Source organism: Penicillium diatomitis, assembly GCF_028827545.1.
Source record: "Penicillium diatomitis strain IBT 30728 chromosome Unknown utg000010l_segment0_segment0, whole genome shotgun sequence".
Classification (NCBI taxonomy): domain Eukaryota; kingdom Fungi; phylum Ascomycota; class Eurotiomycetes; order Eurotiales; family Aspergillaceae; genus Penicillium; species Penicillium diatomitis.
In genome coordinates this window covers 899,616-921,371 of record NW_026623182.1, presented here as the reverse complement: position 1 = coordinate 921,371, position 21,756 = coordinate 899,616, and the positions used below count along the sequence as shown (strand labels likewise).

Sequence of the window (21,756 nt, the reverse complement as noted above, 5' to 3'; positions counted from 1 at the left end):
CCACATAGCTAACATTGAGATCGACCAGCCAACGGGATTGGTACCAGCCTATAGCCCCGGATGAGCCAGGAAGTGGAGGAACTGAACCGAGCTTATCCTCATCTCATGACGCGTCGAGATCGTGATCATTCTCCTATCCGCGGAATGAGCATCACATTGAAAGAAAAAAAAAAACGCTCAAAAATTCCACTTCTCCAACCATACGGATTCAGACTCATCCGGTGCGGCCATCAGTCTGGTCCGGCCGGACGATATCTCTGTATCCGAGGAATTTCCTCAAAAATCTGCTGTAGCCTCGCCCACGTCAACGATGACCATGATATCCATGGTAGAGAGGTAGAGAGCAAGGAGAGACGTCTACAAAAAGGGACCAAGAAGGCCCGGTCTCGTTGATTTGTGAGCAAGAGCTATTCTGTCTGCTCACTTGGGAAGGTGGCCTGGCATGGATTCTCTGACCAAGGCTCGATTGATGCCGAAACCAAGAAGATCCTAGCCACCCCCAGCCGCGTGATGAGGGACCCTCTACAACAGGCTGTCGCCCAAGTAAAGCTCAGTAATAGATCAATACTGTGATCCTTCAAGTGGAGTCGAAGTTTCCATTCTTGAATCACCACCCCGGATTGCGGGGAGATCGGCCGTCGGGACTTTGCTCGACACGATCGCCGAGCAAATGGCTCGGGTCTACCATTCGGGGCGTCTTGGTTCGAGGCAAGATAAAGACGGGCGTGGTTCATGGTCTCCTATCAGCCTTTGTCGGCAGCGTTTGGCTGGGAGAAAGAGTTTCTGTTGTGAAACGATTACAAAGCAGCAGTCATGCCCTCTGACATGGCTGCAGATGACCTCGTGACAATGCCTAGCGCTGGACTGGAACTGCAAGAATCACCACCAGAGCCAGCTTGAGGTGTATCCAAGCCCGCCGATGGGAAAGATTCCTCCGACACCGCCAACCCAATGAGAGGTTCAATCAGTTAGGCGGACTGCAGCACATGAGTTGATCGAGTTCTTCTTCAGCCTATTGTCTGCGTACTGAAATCGCCAGGTTCGAGAGCCTAGTTGATGGAGAAAACTGCTCGACGTTGGCGACAACGATATCCAACATATGAAGGGTCACGCAGCGTTCGAAAGATATACTGAAACCTGCGACCATGTCAGAACTAGACCTTAGTTCAAATGTATGTATGCTACAAGCTTTGCTGCCTGGTCCAATCAAAGGCATGAATTCGACGTTATATTTCATCCATGAGCGCATAGACAAAACTTTGCCAATATGTACCTACTTACTATAGTACCTTCTACCTTCTACCTCGTGCGTATCTATCCGCAAGTTTAGAAAGCGAGTAAGATAACAAATGACGACTGTGGCCACAAGCATGGCCTGGTCGCATCTATCTCCCCGCATTTTTATCGCTATCTCATGCAGGAGACATGCACGTTCCTTTCAAGACGATCAGACATCGCGTACTTGGCGTATATCTGTAGCCCAGCCTGACGGTCATATGATGCCTCTCCGCAGATTCGCCACTTCATCCAAACCTTACTTCACCCTACCATCGAACCTAAGTTTGCAGCATGAACCATTCTTGGAAAGAGGAAACTATCAGCCCTAGACAGAGTTTCCGGTTAGGACTCAGAAGAGGTTTAATAAGTTGAAATGAATCTTGAAGCAGACTGCGTTGAACTAGCAGCATCCTTTTCGGCAATTGATCAGAGGTACTGTTTGCAAGTGTTGGCCACCAATCTGGAGCCCCTGTGATCATATTTTTGAGTTGTTGCAGCTGTATCTCCATACATCCTGTATCTCCATATATCCTTATTACTTTGTTAAGTAGTGATCTTCGACCCGTTGTGAAGATTCTGCATCAATGCACAGTGGGATTAGTAGTGCTAGTAAATGGTTCTAAGAGAATCAAGTCCAGCATAGCCATCCATCACCCAGTTCCTATCTGGCCACCTATACCTACTCCTTGAAGTATGGTCACATATCATATAGTCCATTAATAGCATGTAAACACGTGCCAGTATATGTTTGCAGATACTACACAAGTGCCTTGGTACATCTTGTATCTACCTGGTACACAATCATCGCCACAACCTGCTAAACCTCACGAGTAGGTAGTCATGCCAAGTACCTGCGCCACTGTTGCCAAAGCACGTACAAATGTACACAGATAGTACAGACTACTGTATACAAAGCCACGTACATCCAGTCCACAGTCCACAGTCCACACTACTGCAATACAACAGCACTGATACAAATATCTAGTCAACCGTGAAGAGGGAACTATTAAGTAGGAAGCAGTGTTAAGCAGATTCACAGAAACGTCTTTGCCTAGCCACAATCCCCCACACAGTGGAGAAGATCTGCAATTGTATGTTCCAATTTGACTGACGCCAGCGCGGACCAATCTAGGACTTGTACATAGCACATAACTACTAACTTCGTTAGTGACAGTCTACATACTGAATAGTGAATGCCTGGAACCGGGAAGAACTTTGCCCATGGACATTTGATATTCATGTGGCTTGGCTTTTGAGATCAAGTGGGGAGGTAATTGGATCGAGGAGCGGCTTCAATTGGTTCTGGTAAGGTTGAAGGTACGACACGCCGATATATGAAATCGCTCCACGTCCACTCGGACGCAGGGCGCATGGACGAGGCTGCCGTAGAAGCAATGTGAATTTCGCATATCCTGCACGCCCTGATTCTGCCGGACTCAGCGATGCCAATCCCAGCTATAGAGATGTAAAGTGCAGATGCGCTTGACTGGTAGAAATCGATTCGACGTATATCTTTACACTGTGTCGGCCAAGACAATCTATTCTACCGGAGTAATGGCTAACTGCAAGGAAACAAATAGCATTGAAGCTCAGTACGATTGATTCAAGATAGCCCTAGAGTGCTCCGGTGATGCTATAGGCCAGCGGTGAATGTACCGGGCATCATGGAAAAAATTGATGTGGAGATTCGAAGACACCGCATCAAGACTGACGCCATTCAGGTCCATTAACCGTTGGCCTTGGCAAACTCCCAAGAAGCTACCTGAGACGTGACCTGCCTGGAGTAAAGCCCGTATAATCCAATGGCCAAGGCACCATGCTGGCGGCACATAGGACACGCAAAAGTATCATTTTGCATCGCCGTCGCCAATTACCTGCCTACCCTCCATCAAGGAGGAATGCATTGACTTATGCAGAAGCAGCTCCTAAAGCAATCAAGGCATTACATGTAGTGACTTACCGAGTACTACCGATATATTCAAAGGCCACCCTGTATTCTGAACTGATCCCATACAAGAATATGGAGGAAGGCGGAGATAGAAAGAACAATGCTGTCTTAATGCAAGAGGAATATGAATAGGCACGGGAGGTTGGAGACAATCGCTTCTCAGACAACGCAAGCAACACACACGACAGACCAAACACGATTATAGACAGAGCCAATAATTTGAGCGGATCACACCGAAAAAGCAAAGCAAAGCTTACAGAAAAGCATCAAGACAGACACGCAACAAAACGTCAGACAAACCGAAAAGGCCAGCAGAATATATGCAACAATGCAGCCCCTTCCAGAGAGAGCAGATTTATTCGCGTAGCCAATGCAATTAATCAAGAATGCACTTATTTCTCTCACACAAGGATGATGCCCCAAGAGACAACCTCGAGAACCACACCCGAGAGAAATAACAGCCCGTAGAGTAGCACCCAGCCAAAGACATTAGAGAGATTCCATACCGAGCAAACTTGAAGCCGATCAAGATTCACCGAGGTGCTGTTGTACGCCAAAAAGATCGAACATTCATCAGGGCTGATGAGTGCCCGGAGTTCTTGGTCATAGGTTTGCGCTCGATCAACTGGTCCAGCGGGCGGGGGATGGCAACCTTTCTTTCTCTTGACTTCCCATTCTCGTGGACCGGCTATTGCATGTCCACCTATCCACGAGAGAACATCGCGAGAGTTCGAGTCAGCCCGAGAAAGAAGAGGAATGGAACAGCCACGCCCGAGACCGAGCAGAGTCTCGGTGAGAGCTTGAGATTAATTTGTAGATGCAAAATGTCGGACAGGCAAAGAGACGAGATGACAGAAAGACGAACAGGAAAACACAGGAAAGCAAGGACAAAAGATCTTTCAAATTCGCCGTTCCGAGCCGTAGCACCATGAAAAGATTGAGAAGACGTCGCATGAACGAGAGAGATGAAGGGAATGTGCTCCTTCCCACCAGGAATGTGGATGTCGAGGACACCAATGGATAGGAGGAGCAGACGGTGAAAATCGACAGGGGAGGAGGAAAACAACCAGACAAAAGGCCAAGCAGGTCAGGTGGCGGGGAACGACCCGCACCAGTTCGGCCTGCTTTGGGTTCCAGGCAAGCATGGCCTGGATAGGTCAGGCGAGGGAGTGACCTTGCTATCAAATAATTTTAATTTCTTCACTCAATGCTCTGACTCAATCTGGGGAGTCAAAAAGAGCAAAGCCACTGAGAGATGTGGGCATTCAATCCAAGAAGAGAAACGGATCGTAATGACCAACCATGAATGGAGTTTAGCCTGTAGAAAAAAAAGAGAAACGGAGCGAGAGAATAAGCTAAACCACCCAACGCAAGTTGTACGGATGGAGTGGTGGTTGAGGAATCACCTACCGCAGCACAGAGCCTTCATCATTTTTTGGACAAAGGTGGGCTGCGGGTCACTGTTCCCTTGCCCACCAGCTGGCTGACCGGTCATACCAGGATTGCCAGGGCTTCCCATGCGAGCAGGAAGATGAGCATTGGAGTTTTGGAACTGAGCCTGCGTGGACGCGGCCGGGGTATTGCCTTCCAAATTCCCGCTCTGACGTTTGGGTGGCACGCCCGAGGCGCTCTGTCGCTCGCGTTGCTTGCCAGCTCCGGCTTTGTTGGCTGGGGATGGGGGGGGGGCTGCGCCGCGTTAAGACGGTCAGTGGTCACGCCGGGCCGTTGGCTGCTGCGGATCTGACTGCCCTGCAGTTCTCGACCCGAAGAACTTTGGTGCTGGTTGTGGAGGTGAGCCTGAGATGGGTACGACTTGTAGTCCCAGCCACGACCGTTGTTCAGCTTCATCCAGTCATATTCTCCATCCTCCACCTCGCCGGCGTTCTTGAGGGCCTGGGTCAACAGGTCACGCAAGTAGTCGTAGTCGGGTGTATCCTCGAAGCCGAGGTTGCGAACATAGCTCAAATACTTGTTGAATTCCTCTGCATACCGAGAGAAAAAGAACAAAGAGTTAGTGACCATAATGACTTGATTTGGAAGGGTAGAAGATCTGTTTCATACCTGGATATCCTTCACAGAGATCCTTGATGGCAGTTGTTTGCTTCTTCTCGCCGATTTTCTCATACTTCTGCTTGTTAGTGGCAGCTTTCAGACCCTGCCAAGGAAGACCACCCCTCAAAAAGTACATGAAGACGTGTCCGAGGGCTTCCAGATCGTCGCGACGAGATTGTTCACGGCCCAAGTGAGTATTGATACTCATGTACCGAGCAGTACCGGACAGTGACTTCCGCTCACGGTAAGGAATGTGTTGCTTGGTCTTAGGGTCGCGATACTGCTTGGCCATTCCGAAATCGACCACATGAATGACGTTGGCGGCTTTGGTAGACGGACGACCGATAAGGAAGTTGTCCGGCTTGATATCGCGGTAGATCAAGTTCTTCTCATGGATTGTTTGGACGCGCGACAGCTAAATAAGGAGACGCGTTAGCGACCTGAGGAACTGAGGACCCTTTCGTACGTGTTTCCCTCACCATTTGTTTCGCGACCATAACAACGGTTTTGGTAGTGAACCGGCGGTTGCAGTGATCAAAGAGGTCTTCGAGACTGGGGCCCAGAAGGTCGATCACGAGAATGTTGTGCAGGCCCTCCTGGCCAAAGTAGTACACATTGGGAATACCGGCTGAGCAACAGGGTTAGCAGGGACAATGCGGCTCGGTAGAAAGCGGCCTTGAAGGCGCCGTCGCCAAGCACTTACGGCATCCAACCAGAATCTTATACGTCCGGTACTCATCGCGAAGCTGGGGAGCGTCGCTCTTCCGAGGTTCCTGGAAGTTGTCAGTCGATGAAGCCAGGAATAGAAGTGTCAGAGATTGCTAATACGAGAGCCGACGCACAAATTTGATAGCCACTTGCTGGTTGTTCAGGAGGTTGGTGCCCTCAAAGATGACACCAAAAGAACCCTCGCCGATCTTTTTGCCCACGCGGTAGTGGACGCCCACCACGTTCGAGGAGGAAGAAGCCATCGCGACCACGTTTTGAATACGGTAGGTCCAGAGACGAGGCTTTCGATCACAGGGACACTGGTTTCAGGAGCGCAGGCACGTGATATCACACCGTCTAACGGCCCGACGTCAGCACGATCTGAATTACACAAAAGCTATCGACCAACGCAGAATATTCGACATACACCAAACACGATGGAAGGAATGCCAGATGGTGAGAACAAGAGCCGACCGTCGATTCTATCGGGGAATATGGTTTCCTGGGTCGGCGAGTTGACGGATCACGAGAAATGTATCGAATAGGGGATAACCAGTAATTGATCGCGAAGAGGATGGGACTAAATGCTGGAAACCGCGTCGAAGCAGAAGAAGCCAAGCTGCACAGGCTGTTTTGAGGAGAATCGACGACCGAATGGGGTTGAGTCGGTGTCGTGGATGGGCGTTCGGAGCGGACGAATCTGGGCAGATGAGAGTTGAGCAGAACCGGAGGCAATTGCCGAGACACACAGCGGTAGCGAGACGAAACCCAAGTCGTGAATGAACCGCAGAACTCGACTGTGAGGCACGTACAGCCGTACCGGACTATGAAAACCCGTGGTGAGGGAGAAGGAGACGGGCAAGAAAGAGGGGGGAAGGAGACAGGAGAGGAGAGGAAGAGGGAGAAGTTGCGTGCAGACAGGGAGTGGAGAGAAGGGGAGCGGATGAGAGGGAGGAGAGAGAGTATTGGGGGCGTATTTGGTACCCGTGGAGGACGGTCCAAGAAGGGGCAGTGCCGCCGGGACAAGCGGTCACGGATGGTCATAGCCGTGTACTCAGTACCGTATTGAGAAACTTACCAACCGTTGGGCGCTGGCTCGGTCTCGGCTATACGGGGGGGGGGCGCCATCTTGAGACAACAGCAGACCAGCACTTCGTTTACCGCTCATGACAGGTGAAGTGATTGAGTGGTATATATTCTTGCAGCAATTTCAGCTCGTTGGTGCATGGGGTGCTTAGTTGCTTACACCTGCAGACTGCCTATCATCCTTCGACAAAGAGGTGTTATGGCTCACTGGTTGTCAGTAGATGTGGTCAACTCCAGAACTTGGTAGGCATCATCATCACTGCATGCTACGATCTACGATCTACGACGGTTCCCTATCACTAAAGCTACCAGGTCCTTCTTGATTCAAACGAAGACGTCCTTTTGATGATGAATCACAACAATGCAATCTGAGCATCTTCATGGGCCGAGATACTCCCTTTTCGCTCCCAGTTCGAGATCGACCTGTTCATCTCGGGTTGAGGCTTCCAAAGCGCCTAGTGCCCCATCGGGACGAGCTTTGCCCTCATCGACTGTTGACTGTGGTGCCCATAAGCGCCTCCTCTCTCCATCGCATGACCTTCCCAGAAGACGATCGTCCCGTACGCTGCTGCAGGTGCCAGGCACCCCTACGAGGCGAAGAAACCGCCCCATTGACTAGACTCAAAAAGAAAGGAACTAGTCGCTTGACTGGGTCCGAACAGGCCATCTCGGATTAGCCTCATGCAGGCGTGGAGCATCTCGGTGTTGACCCAAACAAGACCGTCTTCGCCGAGTGAAGTGTCCAAAAATTTGTCAAAGAAGGGATCGAAGGGATCCATAATTTCCGCTCCCGCTTGGATTAGTGTTGACGGTCGAGCTTTTACAGTAGCAGATTAGCAGTACTCCGAATGAAGGAGGCTTGTGATTGCACGTCGCATTGATGGAGCTCTCGTCCCGTCATTGAACCGCTTCCCGTCCAGTTGAGGCGGGCGAAACCTTCTGAGATGCCAAGTTTAAGTGGTGGAGTCGACCGTCCGACGATACTACTTCTTGCGAAAACCTTGTCGCTAAGAAGACTGCAGCCACTGCGCTGCCCCGGCTACGGCTAGACATGTCCATGGTACTTGAGGTGCTTGGGATATCTTTTCAGACCATAAGACGCCAATGCAATGCCCTGCGGAGTTTCGTGAATGCCCCGATTTCATAGCTTCAACCTGTACCTTGATCTCATTGCAGGGCTCCATCATCTATCGGTTCTCGGGTGATGCCGCCTTAGCGACCGTTGGCATTGAAGACGAGTTAGGCTAGTAGTGTCTCTGATGGAGTTTTTGCTACTATACCTCGAAATGGCGAGAGGCTCTGGATGTACTCCATCCCGTGATGTAAGCAATCGTTCGCTGGAAAACAATCTTGCAATAGATAGAAGTAGGAATTATTCAAAATCATCAATAATGAGACGCCTTGTCCGAAAAGGTCTCTGTTCTCCGATGAGAAATGCAAACTATAAGGCTAAGCCCGAAGACACACATGTGGATACTAGGACCCAAGAGACGTCCACCTGAACCCTCGTTGACGATGATGATGATGATGCAGTCAAGGAATTCCTCGCGTGCCTTGGAAGCCGTGGATCGGCTTTTCGGAATGAAGACCCTGTGACCCACAGTCACTCAGTCTAGAACGGTTCGAGATCCGAAGATCAACAGTCGCAACCGTTCGAAGACCCTCACCACGCGGGTGCAACGCATAACGAATCCAGAGTCTCATTGACTGACGCAACAACCATATTAGCAGGTCACACAGACCTATTTACTTTGATGAACGGCGACTGGGCCCAGATATCTGTCTACACCACGCCCTTGGGAATGCTTGCGCTTGTAGCGTTTGTATGATCATCTTATGACCTTGGAAGAAGGCGGCAACTCCATCTTCCTGGGAGTTAAAGGGCTAGAAAGAAAGATGTTTTGTTCCTCGCGTGCAATTCTTGCAATTTCACTGCGATACTGGTAGCCTGTCTAGACAGTCGCTCTTAGGTAACAGGCATTGCTTGCAGTGGAAGAGATGTCGCTTTGCAGTACAGAGTCGGTCGGCACATCCGATCAGATTCACTGCTTCTCATGACCAACGTCCTCGGTTTCGCTTCCGAGTTCATGTTTCACCAAATCCCTCTCCCCGTCACTGCCCGCCTCGTCGTTCTCATCAACTCCTTCGTCGTCATCGTCTTCGGAATCTTCTTCGCTGCTGGAACCACTGCCATCACTGCCATCATCACTGCCGGGATCATAGTCCTCTTCATCCTCGTCCTCAAGATCCTCCATTTCTTGCTGAGCCTTCTGCAGCTCACTCTCCTCTTCGCCCGCATCTCCAGCACCAGGAGCGCCATCCTCGCCCTTGTTGCCGCCATTGACGTTGTACTTCTTCGCGCGCCGAGCCTCAGCAAGACTGGCATCTTGGAGGCCATGTCGCTTGATGTAGGCATCGATTCCATCGAAATCCGCCTGGTCGATCATGGAGAATTCGAATTCTTGCGTCTCCCCTTCAGCGTCGCCACTACCACCATTGGGGCGCGCGAGTATATTCAAGTTGAATGTTCGTTGAAGAACGGATGTGTAGGAGACGGAATCAATGGTGTCGAAGGAGAAGAATAGGAGCGGCTTCTTGAATGCGAAGAGAATGCCAGTGGAAAGGAGGAACAGGTAGCCTGGACGATTCATGAGCTCAATGGTCGCGGGACACCCGGGAATTGCGACGCTGGCACGAAGATCACAGTATACATACCTTCTTTGCTGCCCCGGAATGCCTTCACATGATAGGCTTTCTCATTTTTGCGGTGTGCTTCGGACATCGCGCTGACAAACTGCCTCTCGTCAGGCCGTACCACACTAGTGGTAGTCAGATTCTGGTTCAGAATCTTCCGAAGCAGAGCTTCGCCAGAATCGCCGGCCTCGTTTCCCACTTGTTGCCCGGATCCATCGAATGCTGCCTTGGCCGGCCCATCAGGGATCATAAAGACCATCGGTTCAAAGGCAGTCATGCCTTCAGGCGGCGGAGTGACGCCATCGGCAAATTCAGGAACGATGCAAAAGTTGAATTGCTTCTGCGTTTTCTCGGGAACAGGGAGACAAAGGGCATGACCTAGATTAGGCGACAGTAAGCATTAGCATTTCATCTGATAAACCCCGCCCATTCGTAGACCAATGCACTCGAGAGACACAAGTCAGATTCATGACACTTACGAATGCGATTCATTGGCACTCCGAATTCAACCTCTTTGGTGGTTTGATTCCTCGCGCGCAGGTAACTGTATCCAGCAGTCACCTCGAGCGTGAGTTTTTTCCGCTGAGGGATAGCGAATGAGACATCCTGCACATAGAATTGAATGGGCACATCATCCTTGACATTGACTGGCGCCTGCGCCAGTTCCTCTGCCAGTCCATTTTGTATTTTCCGTTTCTTCACTACTGGGCCTTCGCTGGGCGGCGGCACTAGCGGAAGCGACGTGGTTTTCACAGTCCTGGCCAGCAGGGCGGATGTATGACGAGCAAGATCCTCGAAGAGAGGTGTATGCTGTGGTGTAGATCCTGCAGATATTGATACAAAGCAAATATTAGGTCTGGACATCTTTCATCAAATGAATGAGATCATCAAGGTCGCCGATAATGAGAATCAGTAGACCAGATGTTTTGCGGACGTACCGATCGCATCATAAACTCGTTTCTTCAAGGAAGGCTCAGTCGCAAAAGCCTCCTCAATCGCGGGGATGTGCATGACCGCTGAATTGATTGCAGCAAAAGCCATGATGGATAGATTTGCCGGTTTGCAACTGCTGAAATGAAAGTGAAGCAGTGCAAAGTGAGCCTCTGTCACGGGAAGAGAGAGGAAATCAAAGATGAGGTAGAGAATAATAATGATGGTATGGCCCCAGCGGCGGAGCCACCCTCCCCTGGCGGCCCGCTTGACTAGAAGTTTGATAGACCCGATATTTCGCCACCGTCGCTCAAACAGACCATTACATCGTTATTGAAATCGAATTAGGCATCTCTTTCAGACAGCTGGAGGGAAGAATGAACCTGGTCGCATTCGCTCCCAAATACCGGACTAGAATACAGTGTTTATACAAATCGCTATCTTGAAACGAGTAAGAAATAATAATCAACAGCCTTGCCCATGCCCTGTCAATGGTATCTAGGCAGTCACTTTGGCCTTGCCTGTCTTCTTGTTGGGCTTGGGGGCCGCGCTCTGGCTCATAAAGCGTTCAATGAAGTTGGCCGTCTCCGAATCCAAGATCATGTTGCCATTCTCATCCGTCCGTGCCTTTCTGGCTTGGATGTTTTGCTCCACCTTCCATTTCTTCAGTTGACCTGCGGGGGTCAAGAGTGCCTGGCTAGCAAGGAACTCTTGGCGGTATTCGTCCAACACCTTCTCTCGCACGTATTCTTCGTCGTGACGTGTTCGGAAGCGAGAGTATTTGTTTCGCAGTTCATCAATGATGGTGGAAGGGAAGGGAGGGTTGTCCAATGAGGGAACCCAGGTGCTTTCTTCGACTTCCATTCGTGTTGTGTCGAAAGCTCCGTCCTCGAATTGGGGCTCCTCCTCAGTAGGCCAGGGAATTTCGATGTTCAGACCTGCAACATATCGGGTGTATCGAGGCATCTTACTCCAGGTCGGTCGCTCGAGGTAGGGCCTTCCAGCATAGGCGTGTTGAACAATGTAATCCTTTGTCGTGTTCCCGTCGGTCATGGCGAAAACCAGTCGAACATCGTCCATTGGCACGGGCATGCTCTGGGCGAGTACGTCGCTCTTGATGCCCATTGAGGCCTTTGCCCATTCGGGCACATTGATGTCGGCCTTGAGTGAGAGAGAGCCCGTTAGTCCGCCGAAGCCGAGCCAAACCCATGAAACTGAGCAACCGCAGGAGCAAAGGACGCATACATACCTCATGAACATTCTTGATCAGTACAGTCTCGCTCTCCTCATTCACTTGAGCAATTTCCTCAATCTTGCCCTTATCACGACCACGAATCACGCACACTCGATCTCCGGGTGCGAACAGGATGTGCTTTCGGCGAAGGTGTCCCGGCACGCGAGGAGGGTGCATGAGCGAGGCGTTGAGGGCTCCATAGGTTGTAGCTGCGAGTCCGCTGTCGCGTTTGGGGGCGAGTTCGCCCTTTTGCCAATCCTCCCAACGAGCCTGCCGGGCCTCCTTCAATGTGGTACTCAAGGCCTGGTTGTATTCCTTTCGCGTCCGCGCGTTGTCCTTCTTGCTGGACACATCCTCTTTTCGCTTGGCCCGGAACATCTTCTTCTGGGCCTGCTTCCTGGCCGAAGCCGCCCTTTGAATAACCTTCTGCATTTTGTGTGGAGGTGGGCCAGCAATGGCTGATACGCTGCTTCTGGTGATTATGTTGCCGTGCGGACGGAAAATTGCGGCCGCAAGTCAAGGCACGTGACCAAACCCGAGACCCCTGCTCGCGGAGGCCAGCGAAGCTGGCTACGGGACCAAAATTCCCGGCGCTTTTGGAGGGGGAGTTGAGCATAACATTTAGCGATTCTACCACCAACGCAAATTTCGATCGTTTTTGAAGGCAAAAAGCGTCTCTGGCAACTTTGATCAATTCTAAAATGGTTCCAGAGATCTAGGTTCCGGCATTTCTGTCTGAGGAGCCATCAAGGGAAAGTTGTTGTCTATATTGCATTCTCACCGACCGCGTGATCCACAGTAAACTGCTCGTCGCCCAGGATCATCAGGTTATCCCAATATTTCTCGTAAAAGTCAACAAGCCCGCGGGATCCCATCAAGGATGTTTCCATGGTGCTTGGGATTATGTCTTGCCCGAAATAGAATGTTGCATCCATCAAGTCAACGTCTAATGGACTTTGTTCGCTGCTTAGACCTGTCGAAGGTGGTTGATAACCCGCCGACATTGGCAGAAAGGGCGCTGAATTGGCTAGGAGGACTTGTCAGCTGAATGCTGAAAAATATATGTAAGCTGGACAACCTCAGGCTAACTGACTGTAAGATTGGGTAGTGTCTGTTCTGTTGATACTGGTTTGGGACCAGGAGGGCTGCTGCGTCTGCTGAGGCGTCGCCCCATGCTGCAGGTGGTGATTCGTCACGGTGAGCATGATTTGGAGAGCATCAGCGGTCTTTGACGCCTCCTTCGACTGATGTCGCAACTGGTCCCAGATACTGTGAGCTCTTTCGATCTCATTGGACAGATCCTTCCTTTGATCCAAGATTGCCTGACGTTGCTCAGGAGATAAATGCTGTTTAAGATCAAACCGTGACTGGCAAGAGATTTCCAAACAAAGGAGCATGGCAGCTGAGCGAAAATGAACTGCGACTATCGGGGTGAAGAAAAACGAGGCGAAACTCAATTGGCCGCCTGCGCTACCTGCTTCGAAGATGTCTGACTGATGTTGAAGGACTGCCTTTGCGGCAGCAATGCAAACTTTGCGCGAATATTCGTAGGCGGGATCGAGACGGTGTTGAACCAGGTATCGGCGATGCAGGTCACACAAGCTCTTCTGATATATCAGATCGATGTTGTAGCGTTCTGTGATTGTACTCGGACTGTCTGCAATTGCTTCACCCAAAGACCTTATCCTCAACTGGGGAGGAATTGAAGCAGAGATTGCTTGGAGGTGACCATCCATGCGGAGAACTTCATCATAAGGTAAACCTTTGCCAGAGCAATTCTTGCCGATAATCTCCGCATCCGCAACCAAGACTCTTTTGAGGATGATGGGAAACAGAACTGCAGTCTTTTCACTCAGAGGTCTCGATGGTGGCAACACAGTAGCGGTTGGAATCAAGTCATCATCGGTCAAATTTCGAGGTTCCTCGATGTCACATTGATCTCGAATTATTGTTGGGGGTAGGCCCGCCTGGATTGAGACATAATAGTCCAGCAAAGAGAGGTAAGTCCAGACCCGCCGACGCATCTCTCCGTCGAATACTGAAATATTCGCGTAGTACTTTGGATCCCTGTGATACCCAGCCTGAATGGCCAACCGAGTTGCGAGACTTATGAGGACAGACGGGCTGCGGTGGTTTTCTGGACTTCGCAAAATCTCCATCGCTACATTGAGAGTCAGGGTCTCAATCGTGTATCGACCTGGTGAGGTGTAGCCGGACATTTGGAGGCACTGGGATGAGATTTTGTGATATTCTGCAAATGTCTCCGCCAGGTCACCGTTGGATCGACCGGTAGTTGAAAAAAGCTGTAGTCCCGCTCCTGCGGAGAGAATACAAAACAGGTACGCCAACCAGCCAAAAGATTTCTCCTCTGGAGAATGCCAAAACTGAGCATACTTAATAGAGTAAAGACATTCAGCTTGTTGAATGGCAACCGATGGTTAATCTTCACTTACCTCTCTAGTGAAAGTTGGTATGTGCATAAGAACTTTCTGATCAGCTGCAAATCATCTGAAAGCAGGACACTGCGAAGGAGCCTTACTCAGGGTCGATTCTCTCGAATTCAGGTATAGAGACACTAAACGGTCTGCGGACTGCCGGGAAGGCAGAGCAGCAATCAGATCTGACTTGGTGTCAGGGAACGCGTGGCCAAGAAGCAGCTGCGGGCCCGAGTTCGGAAATATGAGTGAATCATCAAGCGGCTCATCGGTGCTGGTATCGGCATCCTCTGTTGCCTGAAGATACTCTTTGACTTCGGCAATCTCCAAGTTCCAGTCAGTATGGCCATTTATTTATCTTGCAAGGGAGGCTCCTTGGATTGGGCGGATCAAGTACCTCATTCAGAATAGATTGCCAATGTGTAGAGTCTGCATATTGCGTTCCATTCTGGTCCACTGTTATGTTTCCTGTCAGTGTAGCGGCGCGTTCTGGCTGTACTGGTTTTGTGTCTAGACTAGCTGCCCCATTTCCAGTGATAATGGCAGAGCCTGACGGGTGTAGAGAGGCATTGATCGCATAGAGTGCTTCAACGCGACTCTGTATTGCGCGAAGCTGGTCTCGAAGTCCATGTGACTGATTTCGTGTCAAGGTATGTGGACCTGAATAAAGGCAATCGTACGCTCTGTGATGCTTGATACAGTTGTCGCATGGTTGTTGACGGTTGCATTTGAGTCTAAATCATGGTGTCAGTGATCAAGTTTCGAAGCTACTTATTCGTCAATTGGCAGTAGAAATGGCGCCCTAGCTATGAGTCCCTCCCAGCTTAGATGAGGAGGGGATCGCAATAGCCAGAATGACATGAAGTGCGCCGTAGCCAGAATGACGTGAAGAATAACAACCTGCTGGCTACTGCAATACTTGAGTCATGTCCAAGTGCGATGATAAGCATGGTCGCGTCAAGTGGGGTACAGACTTCTTCTGCCGGCAGCGAACACAAGATAATTTCGCTCGAGGCTTTCGCTTTTTAGCCGAATGCGCGGTTGAGCTTTGATTCACCTCGTTCTCTGTATACTCCATCTCGACCGGACAAAATCTCTGGGCCGCTGCACATCCCCGGGTGAGAGAGTCTCAGTCCAGTAGTACGTTGAGGGGCCACGCAGTACGAATGTCCTTCCTTGTGCCAAGTTCAACCTGCCGCCTGCTCTAGCCCCCTTGGGTTAGCTTCCAGCTTGCTTGTATGTGCAACGACTCGAGCCTCATCCGCAGGCTCCATTGAACAGGGGCGATGCTGACCCGGCCGCTGCTTAAACATACAACGTTGTGCAGCAGCTACTGCTGGAGATCAAGACTACGGTACCACTTATTTTGTTTTATGAGTATTATTCTAACGTTGTACACAGGAGGAATGGTTATTGCTCAGTCATTTTGGCTGTCAAGTATGTGCGCTAGGGAGAGATAGTGGTAATGTGGTACAGTACTTAGTTCGACACGACAAGATCACGAGCGGCACATGTACCCGCTCCACCCCAAGATACCCGTGGGAGGGGAGCCGGACATTCTGATTAGCGCCGGAGATATTTACGCTAGTCTCGGATTTGACCCCGACGGAAAGTCTTCGAGTTCATGGATCACAGACAATGGTCAAACACCATTGGATTGTTGATGGCCGTGATTCTCTAATGCCGATCGCCGAGATCTTTTGTTCTTAGGGCCCTCAGTCACATCCGAGTATATAGACGGACGCCCGCGTTGAATCTAATCACTTCAATCTTTCTTATCCAGACTTGCGCGGGAAACTTGTGTCAGCAGCAAAGAGGACGAAGCTGAAGCGCGAAGCCTTCATTCGAATACACCCCACCGTCTTGTCATCCGTCATATATCTCTCACTACTCGACCACATGGACTCACATGTTCAGCCCCAAGATCCTCCTTCAGGGCAGATTGCTGCGAAGGACAGTATCAGTCAGCAAATCTGCCATCCAAAAATCAGATCAGATACCATGACCACACCGTCTCACACTCCAGCTTTCGTGTCACGGCAGGCTTGTAATTCCGTTCAACCCAGCACAGCTGATGACATGCTGTCTACACGTTTTGATAGAACGAGCGACAACAATACAGAAGCTTCATCCATGATGTGTCCAGGTCTGGATCTTTCATCGGACACACTGCTTATGGACTCGGCATGGCTAGAAAGTATCGCATTCAGCCTCGAGCAGTTCCCACCCGACGGTCATTTCCTTGGCACAAGCCTGCTACCGAATGGATTCATGCCAGAGACCGGCTCCGAGTATTCCCAAGGCGACTTTTCTGTATATGGCGCCGCCTCTGCCATCAGCGGTGCATACTCGCCAATCAGCCACGGATCGATGTCATCCTTTGACGCTTCGGCCTTTTCTCAGTCAACGAGACCGGGTTCGAATTCCCTGGGCTACCAGACAAAGGTCCCCTCTTTCGATTACAGTGGACCAGGGCTAGCTTCGCGCGATGATCCTCAAGATTTGACACGCCAGACACAAGCCCAGCATTCGAGACTAGTCAGAAGTGACTCGCCTTCTTCGCAAGACTCCGATGAGGGTCGTCTCCAGGAGAAGCGGCGGCGAAACAAAATTGCTGCTCGCAAACTTCGACAGAAGAGGGCAGATCAAGTCAGCGACCTCGAGTCAAAACTGGAAGAGATGCGAAAGGAAAGAGATGATTTAAGAGTCAAAGCTGCCAAGTGGGAAGGAGAAGTAATGATATTGAGGGAACTCCTTGGGAGAGGCAAAGGCACATGAGGCTCAAGGGAAGTAACACAATTGAATAATGTATAGTCTACTTTGCCGTTCTTCACGGAAGTTTCACCGGGAATGTACAATCGGTTGAAGTGTCTCTCAAGTACACATGCCTCTCTGTATGTCTCCGTCCATGATCTTAATGCAGGGCTGCTATTTCAGAAGCTCCATTGCTTTCAAGAGATCGGACAGTATTCCCATTGCTGTAATTTCACCACCACCCCCCCACCCTGCAAGATTAAGGGATGGGCACCGTACCGCTTGGTATAGATGTTCACGATCTGGCTACCTCTGAGATTCGCAATCGCACTGCCAGCTTCGACGAATTGAAGACCCACTTTGATAGCACCGCTGAGTACATCAATACTTCCGGTATAGCGCAAGATTTTGCCTTGCTTTTTAGCCTCTCTTTTAGCCTCCTCCATCACACCATCATATCGAGGTAGCTCCTCCATGAACCTGGCAATCCCAGCCGATGAAGAAGGCAGTCGCGAGAGCTCATCAGGCACAAGAGACTCCACTGGGAAAGAATCATGTCGGCTGACATTCATTCCAATGACCCGAGCGATGATGGTAAGCTTTCGTGCAAAATCAAGACCATTGAGATCATCACGTGGGTCTGGCTCCGTATGTCCGATCTCCTTGGCGTGCGAAACTAAGGAGCTCCAAGACGCTTCTGATGTGCCATTCCCCGGCATGAAGTCACCGAGCAGGAGAGACAAAGTCCCCGATAGAACGCCTTCGACGCGGGTGATCTGATCACCCGTTGCCACAAGATCCCTGAGCGTCGACAGCACCGGGAGCGTTCCGCCTACTGTACACTGGTGGTAGACAGCTGCATTCCCCTGTGCAGCAGAGCTGAAGATCTGATTGAAAAGAGCCATATCTTCTGAGAATCCTTTCTTGTTTGGAGTTACTATCGAGACACCCCGCTCCAGAAACAGTGGATATGCTCGAGCCAGCGTGAGATCCGATGTGTTGTCGACAAGAATCGCCTTCCCTGGCGCAGATGACAAGAAGGCGGCTATCTCAGCTGGTGGTAGTGCATTCGAATGAACCAACTGTGGCAGCTTGACGGCTTCATCCCAAACTGCGAATGGTACACATGGGGAGAATTCTGGTGCTGGGGCGGAAACGGTCTTGGAGGAACGGGCGAGCAGAATCAGTTTCGGTGGGTATGGTAATCTTTCAAGCTGCTCAAGAAAAGCGTTCCCGACAACACCGACTCCTATGGTATATATTGAGCGACATTTTCCAAGCAAGAGAGGGCGAAAGAGGAAGCATAGATGGTCTTTCGCGTACCTATGATCCCAAGAAATACCTGACTCCCTGCTGCCTTTGTCGATTCCATCGTGACGCGACCACGGATCAACAGCGAAGTGGGATAGTCTCAAATGATTGGCAACGCCTTGACCCGATCTCAAATCGAACAGTGACAGGGACACCTCAAACGCTTGGCAAACCCTCTCGATGCACAGCTGCACAGAAGCATGTATAAGTGCCCAAGACTCGATGGTGGACCGCTGAATCACTTAGGCCTCCACCTTGGCTGAAACAACTCTGCCGTTGACAAGGAGAAGCCTCGACATACGCGCCCAGCTCAGCCCTACCCCAACAGATAGCGTAGCATGCGAGACGAAGTGCCACGCCTCAAAAGTTGGCAGGACTCAGGCATCAACCTAACCCAAAGTGGATTAGCCCTCATGAGCCTCGAGGCTCTTTCTCTGCCGTTTCCTATGGGGATCTACCTTTTTTGCTATATTGAAGGTGAGAATACATGGCCTCAACGACCCTTGTAGGTTGGCTTGCAAGTCCAGCTAAGATTTTGTCCTGGGAGTAGTTGCTGTAGTCTGTGTCGAGTGGGAAGTCTCAAGTTTTCAATCATTCCAGTCTTTGACTTCATTGTCAGGGGAAGATCAACAAAACATGGAACGCTACAGAAGTCAAACTTGAGCTGCCTACAGGATATGGCTGAGTTTTAGTCGAGAAAGAAACAAACAGCTGGTGGAAGAGAGGCTCAAAGTCCGTATGCTCATTGGACTAGGGCTGTCGAACAGGGACCTATTACCTTGGCAATTCAAGCTGGTCTTACTCCTCTTAGAGAAGATCATTCTCTTAATACCTATCTCTTTGGAGCTTTCGGACAACAACTTAAAAAGCTACGTCTAGTGGTGTCTCGTGCCCGACATCTCTACTATGTGCGATTCCATGTGAAGTGTGCACTAGTAACTAGGTACAAACTGGTAGGTATTAGGTGGTGACTCACCTTCAAAATTGGTGCAGGTGGATTCCGCTATCTCAGTCCAAATCGTATGATCTTCACTCTATTCGTGCATTTGCGACAAACCCTATCATTATGACTCGAACATAATGCGACCATACAGAATAGGGTGCGGAAATATGCAATAAGTGTCCTTGAAATATCCCCTGACTTTCCACAATCTAAGGTTGAACGACCTCGCCTCTCTGAGCCATTTCATCAGCGAGCGGGCAGTGGAGCTGGAGGTCCAGAAGGGGAATACGCAACGTAGCCCTCTCGTTAAGCTCGAGAAGCTAGAGCAGTAGGACCAAAGTTCTCCAGCGAGCCGAGTTTTCCTGAAGACAAACCTTGGACGTATACCCTTTATTTTTGGATCCTCCCAATTTCATGATGGGAGCAGGCAGAAGAAATGTATACTGTTCAGCTTCTGAGTGTACACGTTATAAGTGGATCTAGAAATCAAGATATTGGTCTGCTAGCACAAAGTATTGGACGAAAGAAAGATTGAAAGGAACTAGGTGGAGACGTGCCATTCTAGAATTGCAATAGTACGGCACGTCCATTCCGGGGTGGAGCTTTGAGGCGCTCAGGCTGACCCCTTTCTGAGGTCGTCGGGAGACGGATAGTCAAAATATCGTGAACAACGTTCTGGAACTACTTGAAAAGTTGGAACTAACAGTATCATTGTCGAATTTCAAAGGAGGTCTAGCCTAATATGAAACATACCGTGATTAGCATCACATCTTTGCGTCATGAAGTCTCCCTTAAGGCATATATACAAACCCTCTTTTACTGGTTCATTATGTAGGTAGTTAGGTACACATTATTCATTATATCCATATCGATGCGGTGAGAGTTGCGAAAATGCTGTCGTGAGGGTACACGCACCTTATCTTCGATCGGCAGACACCTGACTGTCTCTCAAATTTAGGTTGCTGCTTTACACCGTGCTCCCTACGGCAGTACTTCGATGATTGAAAAATGTGAGAGTCTGCGAGTTGGCTGATGGAATCAGTTTTACGGAAAACGAGCCAGTTCAAGTTAAGGATATCTTCCAGCGAGCATCATACATCTATAGAGTCGGCCATGGGGTCTCACCTAGCTCTACCGCTCTTCTTCTAAGTGACTGTCATTACAATGATGCCGGGTCTCATCAATGTACGCCTGAACGTTCATATTGTACCTGGGTGGAAGGTCAATAGAATATAGGTACTACTGTGATGGTGTATTTTAATATGTAGTTATGCACTATGTAGTATGTGCTAAGTAATGTAGGTCCCAAAGGGTGCCTCGAGCGCTGGGCACCGGCCTGTTCACAAAATTGAAAGGGTCACACTCTCCGTCTCATGATTGTCTCATGTGGCAGATCACAGTGGGTAAGACGTGAGATTGGCTTGCATGTCATGATATCGCGACATGGCCTGGTAGCCTGAGAATTATAAGACATTTTGAGTAGCAGGCTCGATGTGGCTTTTGCGAATGGGCTCGAGCTCACAAGTTGCTGTTGTTACAACACTTCGGTTGACCTGTTGGTTAAGAGACCTCATTAAAAGAGACAGTTGAAAATGTACCTGAGTCAGAGAGATGGTCCATCACTCGAGGTCACAGTTAATGCCAAGGTCTTGTATTTAGAGCGCTCGCTTTATCTCCAGAGCCCGACACTAACAGTAAATATGAAGTATGTACTCAGGGTCTTTCGGTGCTCAAGCTCGTCCTTCAAATTGATAGTCTTCTTACGAACTACCGTGGCTATGATAATAAGACTTTGCTAATGCGAATCGATGTGGACCCAGGTGCACTGCCAGTGACGACTCCTCCAGAATACAGGCTTGCTCAGCCACAAGAACCGTACTGTATTGTACTGTATTTTATAACAGCTATGTACTCTGTAAGTATGAGACTACTATACCTACATATAAGTACTTTCAGTTTCCAGTGTAACCACTAGCCGTATCCACCGATGCTATTTCCCATCTCAGAATAAGACTTACACTCTTTACCTGGATAACGAAATCGAGGACTAGAGCGCGGCCTACTCAGTGCGCTGGGCAATCTCCGCCAGACTTTCACAGCTGCATGTGCTTCATAAATAGCGAATCAAACCCGCAGAGGCCAGCGACTGGTTGTATGGTTGTATGACCAAGCATTCAAGCAATCTCCTCATTTCGTGCCAGGAGGTACCGTATCCGTGATTAGCTCAACGGTATGTAATAAAATGACCATACACTGTGAATGAACTGAGGCGTGGCGCATGCTGGAAGTTACGCATCAACAATCGACAGTAATACGTCAGATCAAGAATCGCTGACGGGCAACTTGCGAGAACCGCAATACCAAAACAAATAGTTCGATCGAG

At 49.9% G+C, this 21,756-nt stretch overlaps 7 protein-coding genes across 7 annotated transcripts; 1 reads left to right on the top strand and 6 right to left on the bottom strand.

Annotated features, from left to right (window-relative positions):
• Positions 1–4,628: 4,628 nt before the first annotated feature.
• N7539_007333 (casein kinase I) lies at positions 4,629–6,249 on the bottom strand (the record flags this gene model as incomplete). The annotated part of the gene is made up of 6 exons (XM_056936934.1): positions 4,629–4,912; positions 4,972–5,208; positions 5,288–5,693; positions 5,758–5,906; positions 5,982–6,051; positions 6,121–6,249. 6 exons carry the CDS (start codon positions 6,247–6,249, stop codon positions 4,629–4,631), a joined length of 1,275 nt encoding a protein of 424 aa, XP_056787733.1.
• Positions 6,250–6,566: 317 nt separating this feature from the next.
• N7539_007332 (uncharacterized protein) lies at positions 6,567–7,114 on the bottom strand (the record flags this gene model as incomplete). Its single annotated transcript, XM_056936933.1, has 2 exons — positions 6,567–6,783; positions 7,065–7,114. The coding sequence occupies 2 exons, from the start codon at positions 7,112–7,114 to the stop codon at positions 6,567–6,569; spliced, it is 267 nt and encodes an 88-aa protein (XP_056787732.1).
• A 2,000-nt stretch (positions 7,115–9,114) lies between these two features.
• On the bottom strand, positions 9,115–10,807 carry rtt106 (putative negative regulator of DNA transposition (Rtt106); the record flags this gene model as incomplete). Its single annotated transcript, XM_056936932.1, has 4 exons — positions 9,115–9,710; positions 9,788–10,144; positions 10,246–10,590; positions 10,705–10,807. The coding sequence occupies 4 exons, from the start codon at positions 10,805–10,807 to the stop codon at positions 9,115–9,117; spliced, it is 1,401 nt and encodes a 466-aa protein (XP_056787731.1).
• A 387-nt stretch (positions 10,808–11,194) lies between these two features.
• On the bottom strand, positions 11,195–12,362 carry N7539_007330 (mitochondrial 54S ribosomal protein uL24m; the record flags this gene model as incomplete). Its single annotated transcript, XM_056936931.1, has 2 exons — positions 11,195–11,857; positions 11,946–12,362. 2 exons carry the CDS (start codon positions 12,360–12,362, stop codon positions 11,195–11,197), a joined length of 1,080 nt encoding a protein of 359 aa, XP_056787730.1.
• A 647-nt stretch (positions 12,363–13,009) lies between these two features.
• N7539_007329 (fungal specific transcription factor domain-containing protein) lies at positions 13,010–14,149 on the bottom strand (the record flags this gene model as incomplete). The annotated part of the gene is made up of 1 exon (XM_056936930.1): positions 13,010–14,149. One exon carries the CDS (start codon positions 14,147–14,149, stop codon positions 13,010–13,012), a length of 1,140 nt encoding a protein of 379 aa, XP_056787729.1.
• Positions 14,150–16,264: 2,115 nt separating this feature from the next.
• Positions 16,265–17,143, top strand: N7539_007328 (bZIP transcription factor; the record flags this gene model as incomplete). Its single annotated transcript, XM_056936929.1, has 1 exon — positions 16,265–17,143. The coding sequence occupies one exon, from the start codon at positions 16,265–16,267 to the stop codon at positions 17,141–17,143; it is 879 nt and encodes a 292-aa protein (XP_056787728.1).
• A 173-nt stretch (positions 17,144–17,316) lies between these two features.
• N7539_007327 (Homoserine dehydrogenase) lies at positions 17,317–18,491 on the bottom strand (the record flags this gene model as incomplete). The annotated part of the gene is made up of 2 exons (XM_056936928.1): positions 17,317–18,368; positions 18,443–18,491. The coding sequence occupies 2 exons, from the start codon at positions 18,489–18,491 to the stop codon at positions 17,317–17,319; spliced, it is 1,101 nt and encodes a 366-aa protein (XP_056787727.1).
• Between the last annotated feature and the right edge of the window lie 3,265 nt (positions 18,492–21,756).